The following is a 27,304-nucleotide window of genomic DNA, read 5'->3' on the forward strand; positions in this document are numbered from 1 at the left end:
AAATTGAGTCCATTTACCATTTGCCAAGTTACTGCTCTTACCACTCAGCTCAGTGATAGGATGAGTTCAAGTTCCTTGGCAGTAGACTTGTGGTCAAACAGACGGGACAAGCAGTTGGGCTTGGAATTTTGGAACCCCTGCCTGTAAGACAGTACAAAGTAAAAACAGTTAAAAAAAAACAAAACAAGGTCCTTCGCGCAAGTTCAGGCTTTTGGCTATACTAATATACTCTAGGTTCTTGTGATAGGTCCAGACAATGTGTGGATGTTGTGCACCCTCTAGCCAGTGTCTCCACTCAACCAGAGCTATCTTGACAGCCAGCAACTCATGGTTTCCAACATCATAATTCTTTCCAGCCAACGATAGCTTCAGAGACAGGAAGGCACAGGGGTGGAGCTTGCTGTCTTTTACAGAGTGTTGAGAGAGGACTGCTCCAATCCCTTCATTGGACTCATCCACTTCCACCACATACTGTGCCTTGAGCTGCTGGAAGGCCTTCTGAGCTTGAGAAGACCACAAGAGCGAAGTCTGGGGGGATGTGAGTGCACTGAGAGGAGCTGCTATGGTGCTGAAGTTTCTGATTGCAAATCCTAGGAATTGCTGAACCTTTTTGCAGCTATCCGGTGTAGGCAACTGAGCCACAGCACTAACTTTGGCAGAATCCATTTATACCTTTCTTTTAGCTATGATGAAGCCAAGGAAAGATAGAGTGTTGGCTTTTACATACAATTGATTCTTTAGCAACTGCTGGAGAACCTGCCACACATGGCCAATGTAATAATAATAATACATTTTATTTATAAGGCGCCTTTCAAGGCACTCAAGGTCGCCGTACAACAGTTTTAAAAACAATAAAACATGCACAATTTAATAGAACAACAACAACACAAGTCTCTAGCAGAGCACAGAAGAGGGCATTCAGCCATACACCTGTCTAAAAAGGTGAGTTTTGAGATGTTTTTTGAAGGTATCAACGGAGTCAGTGTTTCTGATGTCAGGAGGGAGGGAGTTCCAGAGGCGAGGGGCAGAGCAACTGAAGGCTCTAGCCCCCATGGAGGTCAGACGGAAGGAGGGGACGTTGAGGCTGATGGAGGAGGAAGACCTGAGAGACTGGGTGGGAATGTTGGTGTGGAGAAGGTCTGACAGGTATGAAGGGGCGAGGTTATGGATGGTTTTGAATGTATGGAGGAGGATCTTGTAGTCAATGCGGTGTTTAATGGGAAGCCAGTGGAGTTGATGTAGAACGGGGGTGATGTGTGAGTTTAGATCAGGGGAAATGATCATGATGTCATCGATGGAGACAAAGTGGTTCAGAAAGTATCTGAGAACATCGTTAAACATAGCTTGATATACAACAGGAGCATTAGTCAAACCAAATGGCATTACAAGGTAGTGGTAATGACCGCTAGGGGTGTTAAAACACGTCTCCCATTCATCCCCCTCTCGGATACGCACCAGGTGATATACATTCCTCAGGTCTAATTTGGTGAAAATCTTGGCCTGCTGAAGCTGGTCAAATGCGGATGACATGACTGGCAGAGGGTACCGATTTTTAATAGTTATGTCACTGAGTGGCCCGTGATCAATGCATGGTCAGAGAGACACATCCTTTTTCCCCACGAAAAAGAATCCTGCCCCTGCCGGAGACGAGGAGGGACGATTAAGGCCCACTTTTAAAGAGGACTCGATGTCGTCAATTATGGCCTTCTTTTGGACCAGAGATAGAATATAGCCTCCCCTTGGGGATAGGGGCCCCTGGGATCACGTCGATGGGACAATCAAATAGTCTGTGAGGAGGAAGAGAAGTTGTCTTACTTTTGCTCACAATTTGTCCCAGATCATGGCAGCAACAAGGAACAGAAGACAGATCAAGGGGCTCTGAGTCTATGTCAGGATTAGCAGAGACAATGCTAAAAGCAGTTTTTTCATTCAAATCCTGACATGACTGTCAGGTTAAGTTTTTGGGTGAACTCCCAGTCCATGAGGCTCTCATCTATGGCATCAAATTTACACCAGAAGTCCACCATGAGCGTGTATTACACTCCATGCGTACATTGGAGGCATCTATTTTAATTCACTACAAGTGTGTATTATTCTCCACGGCGCGTATTACAGTCCACGCACACATTGACCCTCCCACGCGCGTACAATTCAGTGACCACAAGCGCCGCTCTTTACTGCAGGCACAAAAGTCAAGTTATGCACGCATGTGTTGCAGCTGTCTGTGCTCTCGGTGTATCAATCTGCCCGCTTTTTGATCTACTTACAGCTGTCTGTGCTCTCGGTGTATCAATCTGCCCGCTTTTTGATCTACTTCTGCTCACTTGTGTGAAACATTGGAAAAACCAAGTGTAGAAAAAAAGCACAGAAACAGTCATTTGTCTATGATTGGCCACTTTTATGCTATCCCCGCCCCGTGACCCCAGTTGCTGTGGCTTCCATAACTAAAACATGGATGTATCGAGCTAACGCGGCTGAGTTGGAGTTTGGTGAAACATGCATGTTTCAAAGAAAAAAATCATAAAACTCTTACTCACCTTACCATCTGCTGGTGAGCCCACTCTTTTTGCCAGACACACTTGCAGTGAGATAACCTTGCTGCCCTCAATAGAAACAACGCCCTTTCTGTAGGCAATGACGGCTCTCCTCTGCAAACAGTTTGGCTCGTCCCAGCTGCATGGGCCTCCACAGAGGTAGCCTTTCTCAGTGGAGAGCCTCTGCCAACTGTGTTGGAGCTGCAGCGCAGCACCGATGGCACTCACCTGATGCTGCCTCTCAATTTCGGTCTTGTGGTCACTCTTGCAAACGATTGTCAGTTCTGATGGCTAAGGCTATTAAAGAGTCAAGGTTAGGCGGTTGGTCCAGTAGTACCAACAGATCTTGAATTTGGTCAGAGTCCTTTGAGAAAGACGTCATAAAGACCTGTGGAATTCCATCCACTGACAGTGGCTAGGGTACGAAAGTGGATGGTATAATCACTCACCGAGTGCATATCTTGCTTGATCTTACTCAGTTCGCGAACCTTCTCTTGGCTGGATGAGATGGGATCAAAATTCCTCCTCAGATCCTCGCTGAAATCGTCAAGGGATTCACAGATAAATGATCCATGGTACCACTCAGCTGTGGCCCAGGCCCTTGCTCTCCCAGTGAGATAATATCATGAACGCCACCTTAGATTGTTCATTTGGAAAGACTGATGGCAAGTGTTCATAATGTATATCATAGTCAGCTATGAATGATCGACATTTGCCAGGCTCACCAGAAAACTACTCTGTTGGAGAAAGGCAAGGAGCTGTGGCCTGGAAAACAGGTGCTGGTGATGCTCCAGCAGCTGCTGGGGAAGGCGTGCGTCCCGAGCCGGTACTCGAACCCGGAAGTTTCTTGCTGTTAGGCGACAGTGCTAACCACTGAACCAACGTGCCGCCTAGATTTCAGCATAAAACAGGAAATCACAAGACAACATAGATAAAAGGTAAACAAAAGACACCACCAAGCTACTTGAACATGACACCTTTTTGTCATTACAGAATACAAGTGCTGTGCAGCGAAACTTTGTTATGGCTCTTTACAACAAGACCCAGCACTTAGTGATTATGTAGCACTAACTGTGTTGTGTGATGTTGTATGTTTGTCAAAAAAAAAAAGAGGGAGGGGGGGGGGCGACACTTCTTCTGCCACTAGATGGCAATACCTGTGACCAAATCACAACTGAAGCACTTTTGGCTTACTATGGGTTTTTCCTTAAGTCTGAATTCTTTCTTGTGTTGTACGTCGCTTTGGACAAAAGCGTCTGCTAAATGAAATTGTAGAATTGTAGACAACAATGCAATATAAAGAGAATAGATAAAAATATAAATAGCTACAAATATAATTTCACACATTGTGCAAATAGTGTACAGATATAAAGACTTATAATACTTTAACTATGCAAATAGTATATAGCAGCAACATGTTTGTGCTGTAACAGTGTGTCAAGTTTTTGAGCAGCCATGGCCCTGGGTAAGAAACTATTGTTCAGTCTGCTCGTGAGGATGCAGAGGGCCCTATAACATTTGCCTGATGGCAACAGTTGAAATAGGTGATGGCACGGATGTGTGGGGTCTTTGCAGATGCTGGTTGCTTTTCTTAGGCACCTGGTGTACATCTCATCCAGTTATTCATTCTAAGATCAAATTCTGCACAACAGATACATGATGGATACACAACGGTTACATAGTTATCTGCAGTGAATAATGGGAGGACATGTTTGTTGAGTATGTTTGTTCTTAATATGTACTGTACACTGTTAGTTACAGTTGCAATGGAAATCATATTGGCCCAATGCTACGAGCCCAGTTAATCAACAGCAGGCACCTACTTGTTTTTACATCATTCAGGCAAACTCCCCATCCTCATCCATTCCATTTTCTCCTACAAATCGTGCCTGCAGATAAAAGCCAACCCAACTTTCATTCCAGATAGTTTGATCATTTTTTGAGGATCCAGATTATGATAAACTTCCACAGTTCTCCCTTTCCTCTTTCCTTTGTTTTTCCCTCCCTTTCTCCCTTCCTCTAAAACATATTTACAACCTGGACAGGTCCCTAACACAGTGAGGGTCACAGGTTCACAACCTGTTCACTGTTAATCATTGAAGGGCTATGCCACAAGGAGTCAATAGAGTGTGGGTACGTGGTCACAGCCTGATCCTGATCACAACAAAATACAAGGCAAAATAATAGACTATAGCCTGAAGGAAGGGACTCTGGTGAAACAGGTACTGCTACAGCATTTCTTCTTAGCTTTAGTTTCTTTATATATGTTTAAAACAATGCTACTAACATAAATGAATACACACATACATACATATGTATGTATGGCTTTTTAACTTTTGGCATTTTACTGTTACAACTCTGATTACAAAGCAACATATAACTTCAATGTCTCTTTGTTTTTGAACTGTTATTTTCTACATGACAAGACACATTTTTCACTTGCTCAGGCAAATGTTAAGGAACAGCTTTCTGAATGGGATAGCAATCAACTGACAAATATAAGTAATGTTGTGGTAGTGCACATTCTGAATTGATTATTATTTTTTAGATTATCTAAATAATTTTTGATCAGTCATGCTGTGACAGATTTCTTGTGTTTAAATGCTGGTAAAAGGCTTCGTAGAACCACACTGTTGAGAAACACAAGAATGAAGTAAGCCGTGTCTTTTTTTGCTGCTCAGGGACTGGGGAAGACTTTTAAGGATCCCTCTGGTTTCCCAGACCACCCTTGGGAGCTGATTTAGAACATCACATATCAAAAACAGTAGCTTATTACAAAACTCCAAGAACCATTCTACTGTACAGGTTAAGCAAAAACTGGAGGCAGAGTCTGGCCTGAAGATATCTGAGGATGACTGGAAATCTGTTTTGGCAGGTCAGGGTTTTCAAGGATAGGATAGCTTCTGGAGACAATGTGGCCAGACAGTGGCTGACTACTTTCATATAATCAGGGCTTGCCCACTTATCCAGCCATATTGGCAAGAACTCGGTGGAGAAATTCAAGGCAAGGCAAGGCAATTTTATTTGTATAGCCCGTTTTTACAAACAGTTTGTCTCAAAGGGCTTCACATGGCATCATAACAACATCCTCTGCCCTCAGACCCTCACATCGACTGAGGAAAAACTCCATAGAAAACCCTTTTAACAGGGAAAAATCTGAGAAACCTCAGGGTGAGCAACAGAGGAGGGATCCCTCACCCAGGATTGACATATGTTCAATAGATGTTGTTACAGACAAGAAAACAGTTTGTAATACAGAATGTGGAAAACATAGAAATGTTAACAACGGCTGAAGAAGGAAGTTTCTGGTAGGTAAAGGAGGCAGGAAGAGCAGGCTAGCTTGATGGGAGGACTGGATGGCAGACTGGTTCATGGAAGGGGAGTGCAAGCCAGTTTAACATTGGGGGAAAAGGGGGTTTAGGGGGGCGATGCAGGCGGCGGTTGGTGCAGTGAGCTGGAGCTCCGGTGGAACTGTGGAGACACAGAGACTGCGAGACACCAAGGCCAAACTACAAAGTGCAACAGATAATGATAATGACAGTTCAAAATGTGAGGAAAGGAGAGGAGAAGAGAGGGCTCCATGTAACCAGATGTGTCTTCCAGCTGTCTAAGCCCATAGCAGCATAGCTATAAAATGGTTCAGAGCTACCTGAGAGCCGCCACAAATCTGGAGAGAGCTGGTTCCACAGTAAAGGAGCCTAGTAACTAAAGGCTCTACCTCACAGTCTGTTTTTAGAGATACTGGGAGTCACTAACAGACCTGTATTCTTGGAGCGGAGTGCTCTGGTAGGACAGTAAGGAATAATGAGTTCTTTCAGATAGGATGGAGCTTTATCATTAAGAGCCTTATAAGTCAGCAGACGGATTTTGAAGTCTATTCTAAATCCTACAGGAAGCCAGTGGAGAGAAGCAAAAGTGGGAGAGTTGTGTTCTCTCTTCCTAACTCCTGTCAAAGCCCTCGCTGCAGAGTTCTGGATGAGCTGGAGACTCTTTAGAGAGTTTTTGGGACATCCTGACAGGAGAGAGTTGTAGTAGTCCAGCCTAGAAGTGATAAATGCATGCACCAGTTTCTCAGCATCACTCTTGGAAAGGATATTCCTAATCTTACAAATACTTCGCAGATGGAAGAAGGCGGTCCTAGTTACATGCTTTATGTGGGAGCTGAAGGAAAGGTCCTGGTCAAAAATGACTCCAAGGTTCCTTGCAGTTGTACTCAGGGTCAGGATGATACCATCTAGAGTATTGATCTGATTAGAGCGTTTCCCTGTGGTGTATAGGTCCAAATACGACCTCAGTTTTATCTGAATTCAGTCAATCCTTGATTTAGAAGTCCGTTTTTCTTTCATCACACTGTACTTGGATAAATTTCCACTTAGAGCTCAGGACAACTATCTTTACAAAGTGCTTTTGGCTGCAAGTAAAAAGGCCATTACACGGAAATGGCTGCAGACAAATTTGCCATCAAAGAATGATTGGATCACCATTGTCAACAAAATACAGTGTATGGAAAAACTGACCTTTGCCGTAAGACTGCGAGCTGAACAGTTCACTAAGTACTTGGAAAAGTAGACTTCATATTCCCGAACATGTAACTCATTGTCTATGTGAATAATAACCCCATTTGCTCAAATGTATGGCCTATGTCAACCTGTTTGTTCTATATGATTTTTTTTCTCTGCTTTATGTTTCCTTGTTTGTCCCTTACTATTGGAAAAAAGATCTGAAAACTTCAGAAAAAGAAAGTTTCACCAAAAACAGTAACTTAATGATATGTATTGTGGTGTTAAAAGAAAATATTTTACTAAATGGCTGTAATTTCTTTTTTTTTTTTACAAGCATGTAATTTCAGTGTCTGATCTCTTTGTTTTCCAGGGTTCTAGAGAGTCTGCTGGTTGCCATGGTAACAACATTGGTTATATTTGCAGCTTCCATGTTGTTGGGGGAATGCAGGGATTTGTCCTCCCCAATAAGCCATAACACCACAGTAAGTGTTAGCATTACAGCACTGAACGCCATCGCACTGATTGACTCTGCTACCAGGACTTGAAATTTTCAGTGTTTCATTGCAGTGTTTTCATGATTTAATGTAGTTTTTATAATCTTGTACCAAGTTACTTTTTTGTTCTTTGCTTTCAGCTGTCTGGCAATGAAGATACCAATTCGACTGTCCGCCAGTACTTCTGCACCAACAAGACCTACAATGATATGGCCACTCTGTTCTTCAATCCACAGGAGGCTGCTATCCACCAGCTCTTCCACCAGGATGGTGAGATAGCAGCAATCTTTTTGTTTTTATGCAAAAAAGTCCCCACCGCTCCTACTGTTGGTTCATATCTAAAATATCTATAATAATATATGTGCAACTCAAGGCCCTGGCCAATTACTGAATTCAAATCCATCCATCCATTTTTTCTACCCCCTGTCCTGTTAAGGGTCACGGGGGGCTAGAGCCTGTCCAAACTACTTTCGGGCGAGAGGTGGGGTACGCCCTGGATGGGTCGCTAGTCCCTCGCAGGGCCAACACATACAGACAGACCACCATAGTCCCCTCTTGCATGTCTTTGGACTGTGGGAGGCAGCTGGAGTACCCAGAGAAAACCCACACAGGCACACAGAAAGACCCCGAGCTCGAGCCAGGGCTCGAAGCTCTTGCTGTGAGACGACAGTGCTAACTACCACACCACTATGCCACGGCTTAATCCAAATCCAATGGCGCTACTTGCAACTGGGCCATAGTTAATATGATTAATTAACATGTGTTCACTTGACCTGCAATGATATATCAAAACGGCTGGTGCAAAATAGCCTATAGCTACTTATAGATAAGTCAAGTCCGTTTTACTTCTATAGCCCCAAATCACAACAAAGTTACCTCATGACACGACAGGTCGAGAAGGTCTAGGACCACACTCTTTCAGTTAATTTACATCCAACAATTATCCATGAAGAAGAAGCACATCTTGCAACAGTGGTCAGAAAAACCTTCCTTTTAACTGGCAGGAACATTGAGCAGACCCAGGCTAAAAAGGAACAGCCATCTGCTTTGACAGGTGTGGGGGGAAAGCAGGGGCAGAGACAGACAGATAATGGAAAAAGGCAGATATAGAGAAGGAAGGAGAGAAAGGTGGGAGAGAGAATGACAGACAGATGGTGATGTGAGCAGGCTGGAAGGAGAAAGAAGAGCAGAGATAAAGGCAGAGGGATAAGGTTCACAGCAAACAATAAAAACAACTAGATACCAATAATAACAACATCTTCAGGTTATTCAAGCAATCTTCCATCCATCCATCCGTCCATCCATCCATTTTCTTCCGCTTATCCTGTTAAGGGTCGCAGGGCAGCAGCTTTTGGGCAAGAGGCGGGGTACACCCTGGACAGGTCGTTCAAGCAATCAGTTTCAGCATAATATGATCATTTAAGTGCTAGCGAGTACAATAAAAACATAATACTAATGTTAATGCTAGTACAGCATTGAGAATACTAATATGAGTACTGCGAGTACAAATACTAATACTGATGCTAAGGGCGGCAGCTTGAACCTCTTCTGGCACCTCCTCCAGCAGCAGTATCAGTCAGGGATCTGGAAAGTGGGGAAGCACAAAGTCTCTGGAGAAGAATTTGCGTTAGTGACAAGAATGAGTACAGGAGGAGGGAGAAGCATGCAAGGAGGAAGTGGCATCATGATTCACCAGTGCAGCCAGCAGGTAACATGGCGCCCAAGCAGCACAAATGCTTGAAAGTTTGGTTATATTTCATGTGAAAGGATGACAACAGGGCAACTTAAAATACTTGCAAAGTGGATATTTCATCAAAGGGAGAAAATATTCCCAATCTGCGGAAACATTTGCACTCATAGCATGTGATAACCTTTAATGAATGTCACTTTTTCGAGCTGCTCCAAAGTGAGTCTCAACCCAGCAGCAGTGGAAACGTTAGCACATTCTCTGCTGTTAATACTACAGGTAACTAACCAATGAGGGTGCAACAAAATTGTCAACTCACAAAACAATACGAAATATAAAACAGGGATCACAATACAAAATACGAAATCATGATTAAAAAAAATCAAAAATCAGAAGTGCAAAAACAAATATTCTTTATTTTCTTCCTAATATGGATACAGACAAGTTTTTGCTGCGTCAGTACAAAATAAAATGTTCTTTGCTTTGAAAAAACAAAATATTTGTATTTTCCTTTATTTAGACTACAGTGTAAATAAAAACATAGAATTGCAATTAAAGTGCTTTGTTGTTGTAAACAATAAGGACAACTACATTCTCGAATGAAAAGCAAAACAAATATTAAATAATCCTCAGGGCTGCAGTCTAATCTAGATCTATAATGTCTGACCTCAATGAACTGTAATATTTAGTCTTCAACAGGTGCATATTCTTCTGTCATGCTAGCAGTGCTCACCACAGTGTACAGTGTTGTGTACTGTCTCACCATTGCATTGTGTTTTACATGGGAAGCCAAAATAAGTCCACACAACCGATTTCTTTGATAAAGGAGCATCTGCTACTTGTTCGACCTCGTCTTCCTCCATTTTGAAATAATTGTTTCGCTTCTTCTTCTTCTTCTTCTTCTTCTTCTTCTTCTTCTTCTTCTTCTTCTTCTTCTTCTTCTTCTTCTCTGGCGTTGCTACAGTGTTCTTCTTGTAATATGTGTATACAGTAGGCGAGAGGGTCAAAAATCATCAGTGTTAGTGGTGTGCGGCGCCGCTTCACATTGTTTTTTAACATTGATTTTTATTTTGTGCGTCTTTGAATTTTATTTCATCATTTTTTATTTTTAGGGCCTGAGCCTGAAGGTACTTCATTATTATACTATTATGTTTGTTCGGCAGAGCAACACATTAGCAGCACTAAAAACACGAATTTGTTTTTAAATTTCGTGACTTGAAATTTTGTAACACCCCTACTAACCAACTAACACACCCTATCATGTTCGTGCCATGTGCCTCATTGTAAAACCTGCTATTACTGTTTACGTTAAGTGAATTCCCCCTCATGTGTAACATTTAGATGACCATGATGAGATACGGAATATGACTATTAGTTTCTCTTTTCTTTCCAAATGAGAATCAATAAGGAACCGTTGAGCAGAATCGTAAATGGAATCAGAATCGTAAAAAATTTTAGTGCACATCTTTACTCATGACACTTTACAAGTAGAGCAGGTCTAGGACCACACTCTTTCAATGAATTTACACCCAACAATTCTCCATGAGCACATCAGGCAACAGTGGCAACGAAAACCTTCCTTTTAACAGGCAAGAATGTCAAGCACTCCGTTGAAAACCCTTTTAACAGGGAAAAATCTGAGAAACCTCAGGGTGAGCAACAGCGGAGGGATACCTTAACCAGGATGGACATACGTTCAATAGATGTTATTACAGACAAGAAAACAGTTTATAATACAGAATGTGGAAAATATGGAAATGTTAACAACAGTTGAAGAAGGAAGCTTTCCTCCTGGATGAGGAAAGACAAAGATGTGATGAAGGACAAAGCACCAATGAGAGAGTAGCAGGATTAGTTACTTCATTATGGTCATAAGGAGGCAAGAGAGGGCCAGTCAGACCAGGTCCAACTGGAGGTGGACTAGCCATGTTGGTTTGCTCTCTGTGTGCCCCCTTCCACTACTGCTCCCTTCATAGGAGCACAGCTAGCGATGGTCTTCAATCCATCCCACACTTCCCTTAGGCTGCTCTGCTGCAGCTTCTGCTCTTGCTTCCTTCTGTAATTGTCCTTGGCCTCCCTGAGTTTGATTTTCAGTTCTTTCTGTACACGCTTCAGCCTCTGCTTATCGCCATCTCTGAAGGCCCACTTCTTCTGGTTTAGAAGAGTCTTGACGTCGCGGTCATCCAGGACTTGTTGTTTGGGAAACAGCGAACAGTCCGAGTGGGCACGACAATATCCATGCAGAAGTTAATATTGTCAGTAGTACAGTCCACTGTGTCCTCAATGTCCTCAGTATGAGCTGACTCCTGCAGCACTCTCCAGCCTGTGCAACCAAAGCAGTCCCGCAGAGCCTGTTCTGCCTCACAAGGAAAGTCACAAGGCTGGTTCGCAACTGCTTTCTAAAGAATTTTGGAGAAAAAAGGAAGGTAATAAGAACATAACATTTTTTGTAAAACATTTTCAAAATCAAGTTTACAGATCTAGTGGCAGTGGTGCAGTGGTTAGGACTGTCGCCTCACAGCAAGAAGGTTCCGGGTTTGAGTCCTGGCTCGGGCACGGGATCTTTCTGTGTGGAGTTTGGATGTTCTCCCTGTGCCTGCATGGAATCTCTCCAGGTACTCCGTCTTCCTCTCACAGTCCAAAGACATGCAAATGGGGACTAGGCTAACTGAATACTTTAAATTGACCGCAGGCATGGCTGTGAGTATGAATGTCTGTCTGTCTATAAATTTTGGTCCTGGCGAACCGTCCAGGGTGAACCCCGCCTCTCGCCCGAAAGCCGCTGGGATAGGCTCCAGCCCCCCTGTGAACCTTAACAGGATAAGCAGAAGAAAATGGATGGATGGAAGTTTATAAGTCCTTCACAGACATAAAAACAGAACAGTAACAACACGGTTATAAATTGAAATCAATCAAAGGATTACAAAAAAATAAGAATTTCATGGTGATCATGAATGAGAAACTGATATTATAATAAACTTTAAACCCGTTTCACACTATATGAAGGTAGGTGTTTTGCCATATTTAAAATCTTTTTACACATAATGAGGTAATTGGTATACATATCAATATATATAATATATATATCCATTCACTTACACAGAGTTAACAGAGCATCATTACTGTCATCTTTATTTGATTATATTCTGATGGTTTATATTAAAGCTACTTGTTTCCTGTCTTTCCCCCCAGGTACCTTCAGCCCTGTGACTTTGACAGTGTTCTTCCTGTTATACTTCCTTTTGGCCTGTTGGACCTATGGTGTGTCAGTACCCAGTGGTCTCTTCGTCCCCTCACTGCTCTGTGGCGCAGCTTTTGGACGTTTGGTTGCTAACATCCTAAAAATGTAAAAAAAAAAAAAAAAAAATCTGTGACATTCCATAGTTACACAACTAAAACTTGGTCATCAGAATCTTCAAATACTGATTGGCACTGAGTCATTATTTTTCATACAATAGTCAGTCATACAGTTTTGGCCATTCACAGATATATCTACATTGTCTGATGTGTAAAGGTATACAACTTTTCAGATCAATACATGTAGTTTATGATCAGAATTCCTATATGCATAACAATAGATTTTTATTTAATATGTCAGGGACCATGCAGATCATAATTCATGAGATCAGACTTAGCTACATTGTTAACTTGTTTCTGCAGTCCCTAAGCAGCAGTACTACAAATGCGACACAAAAATAAAAAAGTCAATACATTTTTCCCGGCAGCAACACCAACAAACTACTAACAAAATTATGTGCATTATGATACATAACAAGACATTCAGAATATACATCAAGGGCCCCATGCTGGAGAGTGGTCAAGTCCAAACAAGTTTAAATTAGTGATTACAAGCTTGTTTGGATTTTAGCCATGTTTTAAGTGTTGAAATAAAAAAACAAAAACGTAAACTCATTAAACTAAAACAACATTGTGATATGTTGAATGTAGCTTGGCTCTAAAAAATATTACAATGCCTCAAAACTTGTAACATCAGTCCCAAAGATCTGATATTGGTCAGGCTGATTTCATTCATAATCAAGTTATTATATTTATAACCTTGTGTTGCCACCTGTATTTGTTTCATGTATTGTGGCACCATCTTATGGTTAAACAAAAGTACATCAATCCTGCCAAAAGACCAGACACAAATCAGTTCCAATACCATTTGAAACACATTTTTATCAAAATTAAGCACAAACAAACCTCACGTCTAGCACTTCACTGAGTCCACTTTGTGATAGTATAATTAATCCCTTTCTGCAACAGTTGAATTTCCTCTATTTTCATCTACTTTGTAGTGTTATATGCTTTTTAACTTGTAACTGATGATTTAGATTGCAGCCTTGTATGATTTTATATTATATTTTTTCCAGGAAACATTTTTTAAAGAGATTCTAGTCCCCCAAGATTTAAAAAGCTGTCCTTAAGTCCATCTCAACATGAATTCTTTACTTGTGCTGATTGTATCAACACAATCCACACAAAAGAGTTCCTACATTTACATCCAGGACAGACATTTAATCTAAATGGATGCATTACCGGTGTCACGAGTAGGTTGGTTTATTTGGTGAAATGTTAATCTGTTTTGAAATACGTGGGAAAGTCTAAACAAATTAATTGAAAATTCAGATTTCAGAACACAAAAGAACTATCAGGAGACAGGATCAAAATTCCCCTTTAGCAAAAAATCTTCCAGTACATAGTGACACAATTTTTGGCTCACACTTCCAGTATATTGTGAAAGTGAATTGAAATCAGGGTGCAATCTAGCTCTATTGTTTTTGAAATGTATATCTTTGTGGATACAAAAATGAAAGTACATTATCACCAGTGTGGCCTCAATGAAGAGCTAAATGTTCTCTTTTAGATTAGGATTTTTTCTTATCTCTGGTAAAAAAAAAAAAAAAAAAAAAAAAAGTTGATGTAGCCATTGTTCCTTACCCATTCAGTACCAGAGTCAGCAACTATGTGGTGAACACTGCCCTTTCTCCCTGTTTCTCCTTATACTTTCACTCAGCAATTCCTTGGGTGATACTGGTTTATGATGTGTATCTGTCCTTTGTCAGGAAACTGGGAATGGACATCTACTCAGGAACCTTTGCTCTTATTGGAGCTGCTGCATTCCTTGGCGGTGTGGTGAGGATGACCATCAGTCTGACTGTCATCCTCATTGAATCCACAAATGAAATCACATATGGACTCCCTATCATGATAACCCTGATGGTACATGGCCATGTTTGTATATTTTTAGCATTATTAAATACTGTGATTGCTAACGTTACGATGATTCAAACCCCCTATAAGAAACCATAAGTCTTTCCTGAGAAACATACAGAAATATTTATTGGGTAATGTTCTAAATGCTTTTGTGTTATCAGGTTGCAAAGTGGACAGGAGATTTGTTCAACAAGGGCATTTATGACATCCACATCCAGCTCAGAGGAGTACCCCTGCTGGAGTGGGAGACTGAGGTTGAGATGGACAAGTAAGAATTGGGCCACTACTTTATAACAATAAAATTAAATGAATTTGAATAGCTGGGCAGCATGATGGTGCAGTGGTTAGCGCTGTTCGAGCCCCGGCTTGAGCTCAGAGTCTTTCTATGTGGTGTTTGCATGTTCTCCCTGTGCCTGTGTGGGTTCTCTCTGGGTACTCCAGCTTCCTCCATTATGTGCTTTTAAAATTGCTGGTAGCTTGGGGGACCTCAGACTTAGTTTCATTATGTGGAGGAATTCCTTGGACATCCAGCATTTGATGTCAGAGAGGTAGGCCAAGGCATGCAAAATCTCCTTTGTGTTGCTACCTGCAAGTGTGACATAAAAATGCACATCATCTGCATAAAACTGGAAATTAAAATTGTGGTGATGGATTGTCTGTCCTGCGGGACATATTGAAAATCATAATGGGCCAAGAATTAATCCCTGGGATGCACTAAATCTGATGTATGCACTACATGACACACAACATGTCCCTCAGGCTGGAGGGAGTGTCTTTAATTTCAACATAATTTTCTCAGTGGTTTAAAAGGATGCCTTGGTCATGTTATCCAATGTGGAGCTTAAATCTAATAAAAATCAAAATTGCACAAGCCCAAAAAACAGCAGTGAGCAGTAGTTCATTAGAGATACTGATGAAAGCTGTTTGATGAGTTGCTTTTGTACTGTTCTGGGAATAGAAGCAAAAAAAAATTCTAAAAAATTGCTATGGTTATTTATATGTCATTAATTGAGAGGCAACAGACATTCTGTCTGGAATACCTCTAAATCCCCATGATCATTGAACTAAGGCAGTAGAGATGGGCAGTAGGACGACTATATTTTCTGTCTGAAATGGGCTCCATCACCATTTGGTTATTATTGAGCCAATATTAATCATATAAATGTATATTATTCAATATTGTTCAGGATGTTTTACTGTACCAGGTCTCTGACGAATCTGGCCCGGTTCTAGCAAAGGGTAGGGGTGTGCCCAGACCACCCAAATGAAAGGAATGAAAATATTTTTATTATTATATAATTTTTTTATATTATTGTTTTGTTCTGCCAGTGGAAGAATAGGATAGAGCCATCACAGTTTCTATCTTCTGATTGGAAGGGCAGCCAAAAGCTCACCTCAAAGTCGTTCAGCCATCTTCTTGTAGTGGTATGGTTCATATATAAGTCCAAAGCAGCTCTGCCACTGAAAACAAGGAGTGTTTTCAGTGATTTATTGTATATACACCAGACTGAAAGTGCAACATACAGAGTAAAGTACAGATAGAAATGAGTATGTACACAAATGCTTCACTTCTCGCATTTCCAAAATCCAGTTGATGTTAGTTACGGGCCCAAGCCCAAAGAAGCTGGGACCGAAAAAGTATGTGAAGCAATGTCAGTCCCATGACTGTACTGGGAAAGCTATTCTAATCTGTGGAAACCCTTAGGGGACTTTATTAGAAATACGATACAAATTTCTTATAGAATTTTGCTTACTGACAGACTGACACACAATGTTGCATGCTATAATTTTTAATTTACAACTATGCAGTACTGTAATTGAGTAAGTAAGACCTATTATCACCAACTCTGACTTCCCCATGCCCCATTGAACCTTAATCACAATTTAAAACATTTTGTGAGTAGGTGGTGCCATATCCAGAAATAAATCTTTGCTCAATAAAAAGTCTTATCAATACCAAATTGGGTACATTAATTAACCTCCCATACACAGTGTGTTAAAATAAAAAATTAACTCTCAGGTGGTGAAACTCTCAATAAGATTGTAGAATAGGCTATCAGTGGTGGAAACAAAAAGCTGTACATTTCAACCTGTTGTTGATGCTACAATCATGAAAAACAAATTTTGGCCCATATCTCCCACCATTGTGCATTCTAAGGCAGTGGTTTCCAAACCATTTACACTCCCCTACCCCTTCAGACATTTGACCCCTAGCAATGCAACCCTTACTCCCCCGCAGTTTAAAAACAAATAAAAATGTCAGTGTCAGTAAGCCCATAGCACACATTAAACAAGCCTTTGGGAGTGATAAATATGCAAAAAACAGAAATCAGGAAGGGGGCAAATACTTTTTCACGGCACTGTAACTGCGGTTCTATGAATGCCGAATGACCGCCAGAGGGCGGTGCTGAAAGCCCCTTCACGCATGCGCAATCCAAGTATGAATACCAACAACGTCACCTGTGACGGATGACCGGGAAGAGGCAATATCTTCTGGTGTCATCAGGGGTTCCGTTCCTACAGAGCCTTTTTGCGACAATGCGAGGATTCTGATCGACAGAACACTCTGGCAATCATTCGGGATTCATAGAACCGCAGTTACATTCGTAACTCTCGTTCTATTTCATCTCTGCTGACCGCCAGAGGGAGAATCCCCAGTACACACGTCATCAGGTTGACTCGGAGGACTCCGGCAGGAGAATCGTACTCAGGGAATGGGGAGTGGCCACATTTACCCTGTAGAACCTGGTAAAGGTGGTAGGCGATGCCCATGAAGCGGCAGCGCAAATAGCCTCCAGGGGCACTCCTCTCAGGGCAGCCCATGAGGTTGAAACACTCCTTGTGGAATGGCACCTCACATCAGTTGGCAGGGGGTGGTCATTCGCCTCATACGCGTGTCGTATGACATCCACTATCCAGTGGGAGAGCCGGTGCTTTGAGAGAGCGTAACCAATGATAGGGACGCCGTCACACACAAAGAACTGGTCTAAGCGCCGGATGCTTGCAGTAGCTGCAACATATGGCGATAGGGCCCACATGGGCAACAATAATTCCAGCCTGTCCCCCCCCCTCCCCCTGGCGGAGGGTCAAACCGTGAGAGTCTCACAGGAAGGTTGAGCTGTGGGCCGGACAGCACCTTTGGAAGAAAAGCCACAATTGGCCACAATGTGACCCTTTAGCCATCCGAATTCCATCTCAGGCACAAGGGACTAACTGACAGTGCGTGTAGCTCACTAACACGCTTTGCCGAGACAACTGCCAGCAGAAAAGCAGTCTTATATGACAGCCACTTGCGCCCTACCCGCTCTAAGGGTTCAAAGGGGGGTTGGCACAAGGCATCTAGAACAACAGGCAGGTCCCCTGCTGCTGTGTCGACAGGATATTGCCACCACATATACCTTTAATGTGGAGGCAGAGCGACCCCCCTCCAAGAGGGACTGTAGAAACTCGAAGATAATTTGCACAGAGCAATGCACTGGATCCTCACTGCGGCTTGCACACAACGCAGAGAACAGCTTCCACCTGTTTCCATACTGCAACCGGGTGGATGGTGCTCTGGCATTCAGGATAGTCTGCCTGACATGATCAGTACACCCACCTAGCAGTGGCTCGGGCCCTCCAGCGGCCAGACCCACAGCTGCAGGCGTTGAGGATTGGGATGCCAGATTTGCCCTTCCAGTTGAGATAGAAGGTCTTTCCTGACCGGGAGGGGCCATGGCATGCCGCAACAGAGCTTGTGGAGCAGAGGAAACCACATCCGTGCTGGCCAGAAGGGGGCCACCAGCAGTATCCTGTGACCCTCCTGAAGCTCCCTGTGGAGTACTGACCGAATCAGAGGGAGTGGTGGAAAAGCATACAGCAGACCCTCTGGCCAAGGGTGCGCCAGCGCATCCAGACCCAGAGGGCTGGTCGAATCTGTGAGAGAGAACCAGAGGGGAAAGTGGGTAGAGTCCCCCGAGACAAAAAGATAGATTCCTGCCCTGCCAAAGAGGTCCCAGATTGTGTGCACCACCTCTGGGTGGAGACGCCACTCCCCCGGTGGTGGTTTCTGGCGGGAGAGGAGGTCTGCCAGCTGGTTCTGCTCCCCTGGAACATACATTGCCCCCAGGCTGTTCAGACGGTGGGCCGCCCATGTCAGGAGGCCCTGGGACACCTGCAGCAGTCGTGCAGACTTGGTGCCTCCCTGATGGTTGATATGGAAGAAGGCCGAGGTGTTATCTCACCGCACAAGTACATGCTTCCCTCTTAAGTGTGGTAGGAAGTGCCTGAGGCCCAAATGCACTGCTCGCAGCTCCAGCACGTTGATTTGTTCTGGGCGGTCTCGCACAGCCCACCTTCCCTGCGCTGTCCTGCTCTGCCACACTGCACCCCAACCCATGGGGCAGGCATCCGTGGTGACAACCTCTCTTCGGGACGGGATGGAGCCCATAGGGATGGACAGATAAGCCCCGTCCCGCCACTGAGCCAGGGAGAGAAGACAGTGCTGTGACACCCTGAGCTGCAGGTGTCTGTGCCGCTTGGCATCGAGGTGGAAGCTGTTCAGCCACCTCTGCAAAGGGCGCAGCGACAGCAAGCCCAAGGGAACGACAGCCGAGACTGACGTGAGCTTTCCAAAGAGACATAAAAAAGTGATGAAGTGCAGTAACCTGCCCCTGCGGAAGAGGGTGAGAAGCTGTAGGATATCGTCCACACAATGAGGGGAGGGGCAGGCCCTCATAGGTCTTGTGTCCAGTGCCACATCAATGAAGGTTATGGTCTGAGAGGGCTCTATGTTTACCTTGAGACCCAACGGGGCGACATGAGAGAGCAGGTGTGCTGTGTCCTGGGCCACCTGAGCACGAGATGGCGCACAAATCAGCCAGTCGTCCAGGTATGGCAATATTTTCATGCCCTGAGCCTGCAAAGGCACGAGGGCTGCAGCAACACACCTGGTGAACACGCTCAGCAAGAGGCAGCGCCAGAATGGAAGCACCCTGATCTGCCAGTGGCAACCTCGGTAGCCAAAGCGCAGAAACCGCCTGTGGTGATGTGCGATGGGGACATGGAAGTAGGCGTCCTTCAGGTCTATGGATTTTATCCATTCCCCATGGGCAACGGTTTGCAGGACCTCCATTGTGGTTACCATGTGAAATGGTAAGACCTTCATATAGTGGTTGAGTCCCCGCAGGTCTAAAATGGGGCAAAATCCACCGGTCTTCTTTGTGACGAGGAGGTACCTTGAATAAAAACCGCTGGTGCAACGGAGGGTCCATGGGCTCAATCGCACCCCTGACCAGGAGTGTGGCTAACTCCTAGTCTAGTGCTGAGGCTTTTGCCAAGTCCCTGATGATGGTCATTTTGACCTGGCTGGAGATGGAGGTCAGCATTGGAACTGAAGCCTGTACCCCTGGGACAAGGTGGAAAGCACCCAAGGGTCCAAAGTATGAGTAGCCCAGTGATTGAGCTGCTGGTGGGAGAAGTATCCGATGGCCGGCCCCGGAGCCTCAGTCTCTAGCCCCCTGACCTCGAGGGGCCCTGGAGGCGCAGCGGGCAGGGTTTGGGGTTCGGTGGTGGTTAGGGTCCAGAGCTCGAGGGTCTGGGTCCCGAAATGGCCGGGTGGGCACGTGAGCAGCACCCCGAAAATCCCTCGTCTGCCTCTGCACGGAATGCTGAGGACCATAACCGCCAGTAGCTCGAGACTGCGCTGATGGACGGGCCCGCATGGCAGCCAAGGGGGCCCCAGACCTGCCGGGGGGGGGGGGGGGCATGCTCCTACTGAGACCAGAAAACCTCCGACTGGTCTCCCGGGTTCGAACAGCTTGTTCCAGTGCGGCAGAGCCGAATATTTCCCCTGGCTCCACAGGAACGCTGCAGAGGGTCCTCCTACACGCCTCCGTCAGGGGGGGACTGTGCAAGCCATACTTGGTGGTGAGTCTGGACCATGAAGGACATCATCCGCCTGAGTTTCTTGGACATGAGAGCGAAAGCCTGCAGAGACGCATAGCTGAAGCTGATGATGGAGGTCTTAGCCCCCCCTTCCTGCAGGGAAGTGGAGAGCGCAAACATAAGGTGGCCCACCTTATGTTTGGAGGAGGAGTTGCCAATGAGGCCAGCACATGCTCCAGCGTTGTAAGCCCTTGTGAGAAGGTCGTCTGTGATCCTACTTTGAGGTCGAGGGCACCTGACAGCCACTCGCAGGGCCTCGTAGGGAGACACAATGAGGGATGCGATGGCCTGGACCGCATGCCTGCTGTTGAGCTAGCCAACTCCTGCAGCACCATGCATGGCTGCCAGGGCTCGACCGTCAGCTGAAAGACGTGAACAAGCCCCAGTATCCCTCCAACAAGCGTGTAACTCCCACAGATATTCCTGTGAGGGGGGAACAGCAAAAGCAGTGGGGGCCCACCTGCGCCTGAAGAAGACGCTCTCAGACGCCGCTTCAGCCTGCTGTGGTATGTCCAGCCGCAGGCGCTCCAAGGCCCCACACAGGATGGCCTGCATGGAGCTATCACTTGCCTCACTCAAAGAGCTCTGAGCCAAGGACAAGGAGCCAGGGTCAGAGGCTTGAGAGGCCATGTCTCCATCTTCTTCCTGGTAGTGGGAGGTTGACACTGCCAGAGAGATAACGTCATCTTCTGGATCCAACAGAGGCATTGGTGGATTCCCCTGGGGCCTCCAGAGGGGCGTCAGAGCGACCAGCTTGTAGAAGGGACCTCATCTCAGCCAACTCCGCAGACGGCTTACCTCCAAAGAAAGCCTACATCCTGATTTCGCCCTCTTCCTGGAGGGTGCAGCAGCAGCAGGCTCAGCTCTGCGTTTTGAACGCGTGGTGCGAGCCGGAGGTTGCGGACTTGAGGGCCCACCTACCACCTGGGCCAATCTATCAGCCCTCAGTGCATGTGGCATGTAGCTGCAATTCATGCATTTACTGTCCGACATCGCCTCAATCAGATGATCCTGACCAAGACACATTGGGCAGAGGTTATGGCCATCACTAGCCTGCAGACGAGCCCCACAGCCAACACAGCAATGACTACCATCCATAGTGGCAAATGATATTCCACAATAAAACACTTAAACTGAGGGAAGGGGGCACAGCGCCGCCTCCTCAGTATCAGGAGAGGTCGGAGTGCTCAGCAGAAGGTTAGCGCCGACAACACTCAGGTCGGCCCGTGACGGACTGTATTTGGCGTACATGGGGGCGAATAAGACTCCTGTCAGCCAAATGTGAGTACAACCACGACAGCAGGAAGGCACCATCAGCTGGGAGAGGGGGCGCAAATGTTGCCTTCACCAGCAGAGGTTCCGAACAAATCAGAGAACTTAACAAAGAACAACCGCCACGAACGCTCCGGCAGGAATTGTTCTCCTCTTTTCTTAATGAGAAATCAAGCAACTTTAACCAAACTAGCCACCGCAATACCGGGAGCGGGGAGCACAACGCTACCTTCACCGCCAGTGACCGCAACTTACACAGCCGTAAGTAACAAAAAAACTTAGCGAACGCCATCGCTAAAACCAGCAAGCTAATCAGAGCTAAACAAAATTAACAGCCATCAGGGGGAGGGAGCGCGGACGCTGCCTACACTGACAACTGTTGACACAAAGTAAGCAGGGCAGTAGTTTACCGAGAGATGCTGGAAAACAAACCGAAGACAAATAGCCGTTGCAGCCCTTGGAAGGTGAGCTTCACTGCTCCGACCAGTCACAGGGCGTCCAGCAACAGTACCGAGGAGAAATGTAGACCCAGGGTCTTATAAGTTTAGAAGAGCAGTTAGCCGATGCTACCGGATGCATACGGACTGCACACGAGAAGAAAAAAGGAACAGAACCCCTGATGACACTGGAAGATATTGCCTCTTCCGGGTCATCCGGGGGTCACAGGTGACGTTGTTGGTATTCATACTTGGATTGCGCATGCGCGAAGGGAACATTAATTGCTTTAAGCACCGCGCTCTGGCAGTCAGCAGGGATGAAATAGAACTTATGTACCCAACTACCCATGTGGAAGAGTCTCGTGTTTGGGATTTTAACTTATTGTTTCAGTATCATTATTGAGATATTTTCGGCAGGTATCATATAAAAGTCATAATTTTGATATCGTGACATACTGTATAACCAGCACGTCTCCCAGTACATCGTCATCCTGCAATAAAGCTGTAACAGGGGAAGAAAATAGGTTCTCTGTCTGCTAAAGGTTTTACTTCAACATTTATTTTACTTAGCAAGTCACGTATTCAGTGGTGCGTAGCGATCATAAACTGGTAAAGGGTCAGCATTTCTTATCACACATAACAGAAACAACACAATGTGAACCGACAGCAACAGACAGCAGGCATCATACACTGGCGCAAACTTATCCCACGGCAGTTAGGGTGGAAGGATGCACTACCATATTAAAGAAACTTCCTAACATATTTGTGGAGTGACAATTAGCACACTGCATGCTACATTACAAAATGTGTTTGTCGTGTGATGTTATTTGACCATTTGGGTTTGCCATGATCAAGTCAAATAAATTCAGGTTTATTTACAAAGTTTCATCATCGCAGATGATCTGTCAGTGTTCTTTTGAAGTATAGCAGTTGTAGATTGAACTTTTACAACTGTTTACGCAATGAGTTTGGCAAGGCACCAAAGGCTCAAGTGTTTCAACTTACCAGAAGCTCAAGTGGTGAGATATTTCAACTCTTAGGATAATGCTGTTTCTGTAAATTTGAAATCAGATAAAAGCTAAAATGCTCACTTCATTTATGGGCGGCATGGCCCAGGGGTAGAGTGGCCGTTTAGCAACCAAAGGGTCGCTGGTTCGATCCTCGACCCCGGTGACCATGTCGAAGTGTTCTTGAGCAAGATACTGAATCCATAATTGCTCCTGATGAGTAGGTTGGCGCCTTGCATGGTAGTCTCCACCATCAGTGTGTGAGTGTGTGTGTGAGTGAGATGACACTGTAAAAGCTCTTTGAATGCCGCTAAGGTAGAAACACGCTATATAAAATTGAGTCCATTTACCATTCAATTCCAAAACAATCCCAAAGTTGCCTCAAAGATCATATGGGTTAAATCAGTATTCATTCAGTGGGTTCACTTTGTCTGTGTATCTTTTACCTCTTTTATCCAAGGCTTACAGCCAGCGACATCATGGAGCCCAACCTGACATATGTATACCCGCACACTCGAGTCCAGTCTCTCGTCAGCATCCTCCGCACCACCGTTTACCATGCCTTCCCTGTGGTCACAGAAAACCGGCAGAATGAACGTGACTTCATGAAGGGCAATATCCTGGTTAGCAACAACATCCACTTCAAGGTACACCCTGTGCTAAGTACATTTTACCTTTTTTACAAGAGCACATGACATTCTAGGTATGATTTCATGGTAGCTAGTTGCAAGGGATTACATTTTAGTGTGCTTTGAGACTGCAAGCAGCTTCGCTCTTGTACTGTGCAAGAGCAATTATTTTCATCACCCTTCTAGACCAAAAGGGTTGGGAAAATAGGGTCCAAGTTAAGGAAGACTTAAGTCATAAGATTTCTTTTAGTAAAGCGGGGTATTTCCAATCAAAGAAGTTTCCATATGCCATAAATGAATGTCAGTATATAAAGATATTAATATGTGTACCAAATCCTTCCAGTTACCATTTTAAGATGGAAACTGACTGACTCACGCACACCTGCTCTGCTTCTCATGCTTTAATCTGCCCAACATGTGGAGGTTTGTAATGCAGCAATTAACATGTACACTTTCCTGCTATCTCAATATGATTCCCATCAGCAGACAGAAACCTGGACTGTATGTTTTTAAAGTGTGCATGAAGGACATGCATCTTCACTGTTCATCCATATCATTAGGATCACTTACAGGTTAAGTGAATAACATCAACTAGCTCATTACAATGACACTTGGTAATTTTTATTTTTGTTCACTATTAAATGTTTATGCTGCTTTTTAGAGGTTTTTATCTATCATCATTTGCTGTGTCACTCTATTGGTAATACAGTTACATGTTATCTTACTTTTTCTTTCCCTTGTCTTGATACTTGGTCTATAAGATAAAGTGTCTCTTTAAAGTGCTGATTTATATTACCTGACGGATCAAACCTACCCTGAACTGTGCCATTTAGAAATCTAGTGTTGTGTCCCGTGCGGGTGAGCAGCGACGGCGCTGCCAGTCCATGAGATCTTACCCATCCAGTGAGCTGAGGAATGTTTGTGACGAGCAAAATGCCATTGTGGAGCCTGCTGAGGAAGGAGAGGACCTGCTGCAACAGATGTTAGAGAGGAGGTGGGACAGACATACAGATACAAGTATCTGCATGTGTATATATATATATGTGTGTGTGTGTGTGTGTGTGTGTGTGTATATGTGTATTTATAGTTTTTTGATATAAATGTAATATGTGTGTATGTGAATGGACAGTGATGAAAGTTGATTCGGAATTTAAACATCTCTGCATGATCTAGATTCCAATATGAAATTTAAGAAACACAAAAAAGATGACCACTATAGTAATGTACATTATCAGAAATTTACATTACATCATAAACTTGCTAACAACAGAAGTTGCTAAATCTTGAATGTCAAGTAAAGTCGGTTTTATTTGTGTTGCACCAAATCACAACAAAAGTTATCTCATGGCTCTTTTCAAGCAGAGCAGGTTTTGCATCATACTCCTGCAATGAATTTACACCCAATAATTCTCCACAAGCAAGCACATCCTGCAACAGTGGCGATGTAAAACTTACTTTTTACAGTTAGGGACGTTGAGCAGATAAACACAGATAATGAAGAAAGACAGATATACAGAAGGAAAGAGAGGGGCAGAGATAAAGAGGGATAAGTTCTTTAAAGCCAACTCTCTTTTTTTGTCCTTTGTAAGGATATCAACTGCTAGAGGAGCAGGAACGACAGGAATAGATAACACATATGGTGCAATTGATTATCTGAACACACAAGGAGGGTTTCTTGACTTCTGACTCTCTTGACTGTGATGAACACATAAGACTTTTGAGTAGGAGGAGGGGCAGATATCCAGGTACTTATTATGAGTCAAAACTCTCCTCCTTCTTACACTCAAAAGTGTGGGCACTATCTCATTCTCGGCCTCTGGACTGAAGGCTGTTTTATAGGCTTGTCCGACACAGTTGAGGGCAAAAAGCCACAAGGAAGAAGCAAATAATGATATAAGGTGCACACAGGTCCATCCTTGCCCTCTGGTTTGACAGTGTACACAGGTATGTCCCCAACTTGCTTTAGGACAATATTTACATCATCCTCCCACTTGTTTGCTAGCTTGTGCTTCCTGTGCAGCTTGACATTACAGACAAGTACAGTGTGAGAGTATCCCTGTCCCCAACTCCAAGGATGAGGCAGTGACTCTTTTGTCAAACCTGATCTTGTTATGTTCAGCATTCTTCTGTGCATTAAGAGGATGCCATTGCTTAGCTGTCTTGCAAGTGACATTTTAATTAACTGATGTACTGGGAGTAAGACTACTTATGGGTATTGATGGGTGACCCTGAAGGAAGATGGATTGAAAGCCTTGGCTGTCTCCCAAACATTAGCTCATATGGAGAGATCCCTGTCACCTCATGTTTTGTGCAGTCATAAGAATGGACAAGAACCTTGATGAAGTTCTTCCCCTGCTGTATCTCATGTTGGCTCACTGTTCCAAGTGTTTAGTTGAATCGCTTAACTGGGTTTCCTCTGAGATGGTAGTAGGTAGGACACACCTACCTCCAAGTCTGGGCCTTGGTCACTGTGACGTCTCTCTTGAAACCCATAATGACCAATACCGATTGAGTTCACACAGCAGTTAGGGGAGTTCAGGCAGTTCTTCCCTGAGACTGAAAGGTGAGGTGTGCCTGTCACAGATGTCCTAAACTAGATCTCAAGAAATAGTATGTGAGGGTTTAGCATCACTGAGGTGGTGGAGTATGAATTCTCCCATCATCCTTTTGTGAAATGGGACCATCTTCAGGTGCACCACAAGATCATCAAGGTAGTACATCTACTTAGTTTTGCTTGCCTGCTTTATATTAGTGTTGAAAGGAATATGTGGACAAGGCAGAAAACCATCTGTAACTCACTCAGATGCTATAATCTAAGTCAGTGGGTCCTCTCAGTCACCAACACAAAGACCATGGTCTAAGTAGCCTGAGAATTTGTTTCTGACTGTCCATTTGAGGGCCAAGTATATATGCAGTGAAGCTGGGGTTCTGCAAACCCAACACTGGAGCTGAGGTTAATTTCTGGATTAATAGGTAAAAGGCTTCCTGGTATTGCGGTGTCCACCCTTGGCTGAAAGTCTCTCTTTAGTTGTGGTTTTCCTCGTCCTCTGCTTATCCGGTTGCTCCAGATCGCGGGGGCAGCAGCCTCAGCAAGGAAGTCCAGACTGTCCTCTCCCCATCCTCTTCCACCAGGTCTTCCAGGGGAATCCCAAGGCATTCCCAGGCCAGCCGAGAGATATACTCGCTCTAGCGTGTCCTGGGTCAGACCCCAAGGCCTCCTCCCGGTCGGACATGCCTGGAAAAGCTCCCGAGGGAGGCATCCAGGAGGCATCTTCACCAGGTGCTTGAACCACCTCAACTGACTCTTCTCAACATGGAGGAGCAACAGCTCTACTATGAGTCCCTCACAAATGGCCGAGCTACTTACCCTATCTCTAAGTGACATCCCAGTCACCCTGTGGAGGAAAATAATTTCGGCTGCTTTGCAATCTGGTTCTTTTGGTCATTACCTAAAGCTCATGACGATAGGTGAGGAACATAGATTGACCGGTAAATCGAATGCCTCGCCTTTTGGCTAAGCTCCCTCTTTACCACAACGGACTGGTGTAGCACCCGCATCACTGTGGATGCCCCTCTAATCTGCCTGTCAATCTCCCGCTC

General features: G+C 44.5%; 1 protein-coding gene across 2 annotated transcripts in view; it reads left to right on the forward strand.

Moving 5' to 3' along the window:
- clcn6 (Cl-/H+ antiporter 6) overlaps window positions 1-27,304 on the forward strand; it is a 57,099-nt gene that overhangs the window by 20,221 nt on the left and 9,574 nt on the right. For both annotated transcript variants that reach the window (XM_086213852.1, XM_086213851.1), the window contains 7 exons: window positions 7,407-7,518; window positions 7,671-7,800; window positions 12,410-12,563; window positions 14,284-14,440; window positions 14,596-14,702; window positions 23,536-23,722; window positions 24,538-24,698. In XM_086213852.1, coding sequence (XP_086069978.1) covers window positions 7,407-7,518; window positions 7,671-7,800; window positions 12,410-12,563; window positions 14,284-14,440; window positions 14,596-14,702; window positions 23,536-23,722; window positions 24,538-24,698 — 1,008 coding nt within the window. The remainder of the gene's footprint in view (window positions 1-7,406; window positions 7,519-7,670; window positions 7,801-12,409; window positions 12,564-14,283; window positions 14,441-14,595; window positions 14,703-23,535; window positions 23,723-24,537; window positions 24,699-27,304) is intronic.

This window comes from Aulostomus chinensis, chromosome 9 (assembly GCF_037954235.1).
Source record: "Aulostomus chinensis isolate RoL2024-O1b breed Wild chromosome 9, RoL_Achi_v1.0, whole genome shotgun sequence".
Lineage (NCBI taxonomy): Eukaryota > Metazoa > Chordata > Actinopteri > Syngnathiformes > Aulostomidae > Aulostomus > Aulostomus chinensis.